The 8,570-nt window shown below is 45.2% G+C and overlaps 1 protein-coding gene across 4 annotated transcripts in view; it reads right to left on the minus strand.

The window, feature by feature from the left end:
* The window catches only part of LOC147685008 (uncharacterized), a 2,279,237-nt gene that overhangs the window by 96,274 nt on the left and 2,174,393 nt on the right, over positions 1-8,570 (minus strand). For all 4 annotated transcript variants that reach the window (XM_086940905.1, XM_086940907.1, XM_086940908.1 and 1 more), the window contains one exon: positions 5,790-5,943. In XM_086940905.1, coding sequence (XP_086797031.1) covers positions 5,790-5,943 — 154 coding nt within the window. The remainder of the gene's footprint in view (positions 1-5,789; positions 5,944-8,570) is intronic.

An 8,570-nucleotide genomic window follows, 5' to 3' on the forward strand; every position in this document is an offset into this window, starting at 1 on the left:
AAAAAGGACCACTTTGCAAGAATGTGCAAAGAAGGGGAGATGAGCCAGGATAAGGTGGTACACAATGAAGAGGAATTGACTCCCAAGTTTGTGTTCTAAGGGTTGGCAGGTCATGTTCTGGTTAACTGTCAGACCAGGAGTACAGGCATCTCCTTCCTTGGATGCTTTATTACAGTTTTGTAAATGCATGTGTAAACCATTTACCTTTCCTTCCACAGGTCTGGCGACATGACATTTGTACAAATTTGCTGTCTGGTAAATGCAGGTGTAACCCTTTTACCTTTCTTCCTCTGGTCCATGCATTCATTCATTAGATTATTATAGTTGGTGCATACGTACCCAGCTGCGACAGTGTAATATGCTCTTACCTACTGGTTGCCTTCCTCAAGCCAGTTCCCCACGGGTCCAGGGAACCCTCCTTGCCCTGTTCCGCCCCCCCTCTGTACTCCTGGTACACAAGGGTCCCTCACCCATCCTTGGCCTTCATCCCTGTACGTTGTTCCTCCCTGTTGTTCCCTCACCCTTCCTCTTTTCCCTTCTCCCATTTTTTTTCCTTCCTCCATTAGCGAAGGGAGGTGTGTTGTAATCTGCTTACTAGGTTATGCATTCTTAGTGGTACGTTCCGACTCCCCCTCTGGACCCTTACCTATTGGTGTGTTCCACTGGAGTCTGCTTTAGAATGTTGAGCCTCTCCAGGCAGTCTGGAGAGCAGGTGACAGAATAAGGGTTGTTCTTATCTTCTCCTGGCGTCAAGATTCTTCCTTACAACAGTTTGCTTGGAGTCTTTGCAACCGGTTGCTTGGTCGGCTCCAATGATTTTTTCAGGTCCGAAGTGTGTGTGCCAGGTTACTTTAGAACCGGTTGTTTTTTCGGTTCCAATGATTTTTCAGATCCGAAGGTTGATTACTAGTGGTTTTCGGAACCGATTGATTTCTTGGTTCCGATGATTTTTTCAGATCCGAAGGTTCAGTGTCTATAGTTTTGGGTGCCAAATGCGCTGATGTGGAACCAGCCTTCGGTGCGGACGAAGACAATGGTTTCTCTTTTGTCGGTGCCGAGGATGGAGTTTTGGCACCGACGGTAGGCTGGCTTGATCCCGGGTGGCCTGAAGGCTTATATGTTGACTTCTTTGCCAGGCCCGAAGGCAGGGTGTATGAAGTTTTATCCCAGTGTGCACCTAGGCCAGAAGGTGTTACCGAAGCCTATGACTGGATGGGTGGGGGAGAAGGGTCGAAGTCAGTACTTAGGACCCGTTGCCCCGGAGTGATGTCTTCGACGTCGGATTCCTCGGCTTCGGAGGCGCTAAAGGTGCTTTCTTCCATCCGCTCCTGCTTCGGTACATCGATGCCCTCCTGGAAGATGTCGTCCGGTATCGATGTTGATGATCGAGCCATGCTTCTTCGAGCTCGACGTTCTCTGATGGTTTTCTTGGAGCGGAAAGAGGCGCAAGCTGGACAGTCTTTGGCCTCGTGCTCAGGTGAAAGGCAGAGGTTACACATCTCATGAAGATCAGCGTGTGGAAACTTGGATCCACATTGAGGATACTTTTTAAAGGGAGTCCTTTCCATGAGCCAAAAGGCCTGATGGCGCAGATAAGCCCGAAGGCCTGCTTCGATGACCAGAACCGAAGTAGAAGCTTGTAAAGATGCGCGTCGAAAGGGAAACGCGATCAAAAACTACAGAAGGAAGGGTAAGGATTGCGCATTAAAAGTTAGATTGGTAACGACCCCGAACTGGAACGCGTCAAACACATACGAGCCCGATGGCGGGAAAAAACAATCTGAAGATGGAGTCGATGCGCAATGCGCACTATTGTCCAAGCAAAACAACAAGCTAGTGTGGGCCAGGCTGTACTCAAAACACTATTTCAAACTACTACATCAGATACTGGTGGTTGCCGCTTAAGGGACAGTACTGCTATGCAATCTATGCAAAGTGCGTGATCTGCAGCTCATATGCCTCGAACGGAAAATGCATGTAGAGCTGCAAATTCACACATGCCCACCCATCTCCCCGGCTATCTTTATCTGTTCCAGTATTAGCTTAATGATACAACATACATGGACATCCCTTTCTGTTTCTCATTAGCGCTGGGATGCCTAAGGGTAGCCATGCGCTTAACTAGAATCAATTAATAATAAATAAAACTCCATCATTTCCCTTCTTGGCGAAAAAACAATCTGAAGATGGAGTCGATGCCCATGCGCGCTATTGTCCAAAGGAGGAGTCACCTATCTCGTGACTTCCAAAGACTTGTTCCAAGACAATAACAAACTGCAAACATCCGGGCCCAATACCAGATGGTGAGCTATGCTTAGTGTGTGATCTGCAGCTCATATGCTTCGAACAAAGGTGTTACAAAAGGAGGCCTGGTCAAATTTGGCACAGGCTGCTGAGACTAAGGATATGACATTATACTGGAGAACAGTAAATGCCCCTTTTTTGAAAAAGTGAATAACTTCCAGAACTTACTTCCTTTGTTCCTTACGAAGCATGGGTTACCCACTTCTCTGCCAGTTTTCATTCTAATAAGGATCATCTGCTGGCAGTGGGCAAAAGGGAATTGTGCAAGCATCTTACCCCTTGTCCTTCACAACAGAGTGCAGGGGGGGAGGCTCCAGGAAGTGACGGGGTACCAGTTGATGCGTTTAAAGCATTGGGGGAATTATGGGACCCAACCCTTACTCGGGTACTTAATACGGCCTGAGGGTACGATTTCCTCTTCTTGGGCTGTATCAATTATAGTACTCATCTTTAAGAAGCGGATAAATTCAACTTTAAATGTTACTGTCCGATTTCCTTTTTGGACTCCTCAGCCAAACTGATGGGAAAGGTTCTTTACAGAGATTAGAGGAATGGGCAGTGGATAAATCTATCTTGTAGGAGGTACAAATTGGGTTCAGGAGAGGCCTGGGGACAGTGGACAAGTGTGTAAATCTTGACCTACTTACTGGGAAGTATACCAAAGCCAAGGCAGGGTCTCTTTATCTATGTTTTGCTGACATACACGTGCTTTTGACTTAGCAGACCCCTCGATTCTTTGGTCTACTCTGATTTCACGTGGTGACTCAAAGGACATAGTTTGTTTCCTTTCACAACTGTATGGAAATATGTCTCCAAGGTCCAGTACGGCCCCAACAGGGAATATTCCCCTTCATTCAGAATTAAGAGGGGAATCAGGCAAGGTTGTGTTTTGGTACTTTTTCTGTTCTCACTTTTCATTAATGCAGTTGATGGTGCCCTTCAGGCACTGCAGGTTAACATGCTCACCGTCGCCAGTTGTTCTCTTCCCATGTTGCTGTATGCCGACGAAGCTGTCCTCCTATCAAGGATACCCATTGGACTGCAGAAACTGATGAATGCATTTGGCGACTGTATGATAGCTAGTAAAATGAAAATCAGCAAGACAAAAACATACACTTGTAGGTGGGAAAAAGGCGCAGATGTACAGGAGCTTTTATAGCGGGTGCTCCCCAATCGCAAGAGTAAACTCATTTTGTTATTTAGGGATTTTATTTACTAGTTATGGGACATGGTCTCAACAGATTCTAAATTTCCTCTTGAAGATGAGTCGAATTGGCAAAGGGATTTTCAGGTTCTCTCAAACTTGGTAGTCGTCCAGTTCAAGAAATTATCAATATATATATATATCTATATCTATCTTTGAAAATGTCAGGGTGTGTAGATGGACATAGGCTATATAATAAAAAAAAAAAGCAAAATAAAAAAATTTACAAAACAAAGTAGTCCCCTGAAAGTAGCGCCGGCCGGGACCTAGCGATGGCCGCGACGCGACGTGCGTCATGACGAAGGAGGAGCGGCGGCGTCATGGAGGAGCGGCGGCGTCATGGAGGAGCGGCGGGGCGGTGGTGCAGTGAGTAGCGGCGGCGGCGACATGAAGAGGTGGCGGTGCAGTGGTGGCGACATGAAGAGGAGGAGCGGCGGGTCGGTATGAAAAGTAAATAGACGGGCGGGAGGGAGTCGGTCGGTACTCGGGAGGTTGGAGGCAGGGGGGCGGGAGGCTGGAGGCGGGGCGGGCGGGAGGGAATCGGCGGGTGCACCGCTCGACAACATGCTGCCCCAGCCACCTTCTGGCCCGGGCTAAAAATGCAGCCCCCAGCCCCCTTCTGCCCCAGGCAACGCTGGGGCGGGCTGCTAGTATATATATATATCTATATCTATACTACTATTATAAAGAGAGAACTTGCACCTTTTGGCCAGGTAAACTCTGGAATCACAGCGCCAATCTACACACCCGATACATCTATGAAAATGTCAGAGTGTGTAGATGGACATAGGCTATATAAATAAAAAAAAAGTAAATAAAAAAAATTAAGTTTGTAAACAAAGTAGTTGAAAGTAGCTCCGGCCGGGACCTAGCGCTGGCCGCGACGCGACGTGCGTGATGACGAAGGAGGAGGGCGGTGCAGTGACGAGCGGCTGTGGAGTGAGGAGCGGCGGCACAGGTAAGGAAAGGGAAAGTGAGACTGATGCAGGGGGAGGAAAGAAGGAGGCAGCAGTAAATGAAAATGGCGGGGCGGGAGGGGGGCGCGAGTGAGTCTGGGCGGGAGGGGGGCGCGAGTAATTCTGGGCGGGAGGGGGGCGCGAGTGAGTCGGTGGTCGGAGGGAGTCCGGGCGGGAGGGGGTCAGGGCGAGAGCGGGTGTACTGCCCCCAGCCCCTTTCTGCCCCAGGCAACGCTGGGGCGGGCTGCTAGTATATATATATATATATATATATATATATATATATATATATAAGGCAAGAGGGCTGTCAACTGCTACATTTGGGGGAGTCCTGTGGGGTTACACACCTAGTAATCTCCTTAAGGCCAAGGAGAATTCTTCCTTAGGCATTTGTTATGTACACCAACCTCTGTATCATCTATTATTGTTCACAAGGAGAGTGGGTTGCACTTTTGGGAAGACTCACTCTTATTGAAACCTTTTTTTCTTTGGTTTTATATTTGGGAAAAACCCGAAACATGTTTTAATAAATCTTTTATTTTAGATTGCTCAACTCTAGATCACGTTCTTAAAATTCCAAGGCTTTTCTAGATAAATGAATTCTTTAATTTACTGCTCAACATACAGGAATTGCAAGATCCCCATGGAATTTTATCCCTTGGGAAGGCTGTAATTAAAACTTCCTTTTCAAATTATAGACAAGAATGCAGGATGCATGTGGATTCTAGGAAGATTACAGTTGTTTTATATATGTTGAATGATTTGCCAGCGGGAGGCCAACTTTATTTGTCCAGGGTGACTAGACATATGAAAGATGGTGGAAAACTAGGGGTACTGACTTGAGAAGAAAACAAGAACTGGAAGAAGAGAATATTCATAAGGAGGACAAGTGAAGGGACATGAGCATTGGTTAGGAAAATGAGGTAACAATGAGTTAATGGAGACCGAGCGGTGAGCAAAGGTGCATTGATTATAAAAGTGGTGAAAAAGAAGGCCAACATGAACGCTAACCAGAAAAGGTTTTGCAGACAGATGGTGGGAGACATGGAACATTAAAGGAAAGAGTGATTTAAAAGCCATGCTAGTAAGGAGGAAATGTAGAAATGGGGGAGCGAAAGGGACGGAAATGGGCCAAGGTCATAGGGAGAGGAAAGTATGTGAAATAGAAGGAGAGACAGGTGAGGTTAAAATGAGTAGGGTAGAGAGAAAGAGAAGGCATGGATGATAGGCAGGAGAAAAAATATGTATCTGCATTATTAAAAATAAGAAATCCAAGAATGTCATTAGATCTTGAAAACACTTCCTTCACATCAGCGTTTGAATACCTGCAGGTGAATTAGGCTTCGGATACATCTGGACACCCCTATGCTGGTGATATGAGTACGATCCAAGCAGAGATCTTCCAGGTCTGTTAAATTCTGGAGATGGGGTAGACCAGCATCAGTCAGTGGGGTGTTGCACAGAGACAGCTTCTTCAATCTGTAAAGTACAAACCACCAGACCTTCAGTTTTACTGAAACAAAACAAGGTTGCCATGATATTCCACCAATTATCTCTTCAGAAATGCCAGTCTCCTGATATCTCCAGAAAGATATCTATCTTGCGAGTCTGTGGATAACCGCACAAATGACTCCAGTGACTGTGAAAAACCTTACTTAACACCCATTGGGAAAGTTGTTTCTGCCACAGTATTAGGCAACACCTATATTAGCTAAACTTGCTTGAAGATACTCAAATTGCACCATGGTAACCAAAGCAGACCCAGTGTTTAAATCATTCGTTTTTACCAACATCCGAGACATATAACTTAACTTTTTGTAGCAAACAAAATGCTCAGGTTTGGCGCTGGACATTTGCAAAAACAACGATTGATGGACCGGAATCAAGCATCCTAGGACCGGTTTCTGGCTATCAGCCGTCTTCAGCCAGGATAGCTTGACTCCAGTTGTGTGGAGAGCATGGGACTCACATCTGAGCATACCCATCCCACTCGGGGTGACAAATGCAAAAACAACAATTGATGGACAGAATGCAGAACAATGTCATACATTCACCCCAGTACAGAGATCTGGGCCTAAATCCACCGTTTTTTTGCACTCCACACCACCCCAGTTCAGACATGGCCATATGCAAATCAGCCTTGACCCTGTGCCTCATGGGAACAGTCCAGCCCGAACTGCCACGCCATGTCTTTCCTGGACCGGAATCAAGCATCCTAGGACCGGTTTCTGGCTATCAGCCTTCTTCAGCCAGGATAGCTTGACTCCAGTGGTGTGGAGAGCATGGGACTCACATCTGAGCACACCCATCCCACTTGGCGCTGGACATTTGCCTGTTAGCAATGGGTAAGGGTTTCTTGAGCAATTCTACAGCTTCAAAACCCATAATGAAATTAAAATTACCCTTTCACAGGGGCTCTCCAGCTCAATATAATAGAGCACTAACTACGCCACATCTAAAGAAGTCTTATACAGTTCTATAAACCCTGTTCATTACCTCCCTACACCCGTCAGAGGAATTCAGATAACTTATAATGGAATGCCACAAAGTCTTGGGGTCCAATCTACAAAGCCAGATCCTTAGATTCAAGTCTAAAGATGTAGGTTTTGGTCTTGATACAATTTTATCTTTAGGAAGCAGAGAAGTCTGGTGGATAGAACATTCTTTCTAGTGCCACATGTAGTGACATCGCTAAATTAGTATTTCATGGTTTCTAGTTAAAGAGTAGCGTTTCCAGGGACTGTCTCCATAGTGAGTCTAGAGTCAGTCTCCAGTAAGATTCTAGGTACTGTCTTACATGAGATTCCAGCAAAGCTCCCAACCCCCAGAGATTCCAGGGACAGTCTCATAAGAGATTTCAGAGTTAGTCACACTGGAAATTTAAAGGACAATCTACACAGAGCTTCTAGGGTCGATCTCACCAAACATTCTAGAGACCTTTCTGTCGACATTCCATGGATTTATGGCTACATGCATCAAAATGTAAATTGTGAATACCTAAATGCAAATTCCTTAAAATGGCAATTAGGTAATCGCAATTCACAATGCATGAAACTCAAAGAGTTTCAGATTGCGATTCCTAGGGGGTTCCAAATTGATCTACCTCATTAATATTAATGAGCTCGTTCGCAATTTGCCACCCCTAGGAATAGCGGAAATCACGGGGATGGTGGCCTTCTGAGGTCAGCAGACCACCATGTCCGTGATTGCTTTTAAATAAAGCAATATTTTTTTTGTAAAGCAGCCAGTTTCCCTTGAAGGAAAACAAGATGATTTACAAAAAGGTAAATGAAAAGTTTTCTTTTCATTTTTTAAGACCAGGCAGTGGTCCATGGGATCACTGCCTGCTCTTAAAAATGCTTTTACAACCAATCACAAAGGTAAAGGGTCCCTAGGGGACCCCTTTCCATTTGCAAATGGATTACCACATACTTGAAGTAGGTGGTAATATGCAAATGTTTTGCAACCGCATTCTCAGTCAAAAAACATTCATGCATACCATTAGGAATTGGTATTTGGAAGGTTCGCCCTAAACACGCCTCTTACAAATACCGAATTGCAAACCCATTTTCGATTCGGTGACAGGTTACCGAATCGCAAATCGGGGTTTGCTGCATCTAGAAAGCATTTTTTGCTAATCATCCTGTTTGCGAAGGCAAAAATGCTTGAGGCATATGCCCCAAAGTTACAGGAGATTATTGGGACAGTCTCCTTAACAATTTCCTAATCAATGTTACAAGAAATTTCAGTATCTGTGTCTCCAAAGATTTCACCAGCACTCTCTACGGAGATCTAACCAACAGTGTCCTAAAGATTCCAAGGACTAAAAGGACAGTCTATATAGGGACAAAGCAATTAATTGAATAGCATCCCTAGATATTTTAGAATACCATGAATCTTCTCACATAGACATTGGGGATGGTCTTCACGTGGGTTGGAGTAAAAATCTAAATAGTAATTCAGGGAAAAGCCTCCCAGGACATCAGAGAAGCCTTCCAAGAGAATTTTATTCTAGAGTTGTCAGGGACACCCTCATATGTAATTTATGGGATCTTTATCGAGGAGCCGAAAGATTATATTGACATTACCTCCAGACCTATTTTTAG

This window comes from Lissotriton vulgaris, chromosome 10, assembly GCF_964263255.1.
Source record: "Lissotriton vulgaris chromosome 10, aLisVul1.2, whole genome shotgun sequence".
Taxonomy (NCBI): Eukaryota; Metazoa; Chordata; class Amphibia; order Caudata; family Salamandridae; genus Lissotriton; species Lissotriton vulgaris.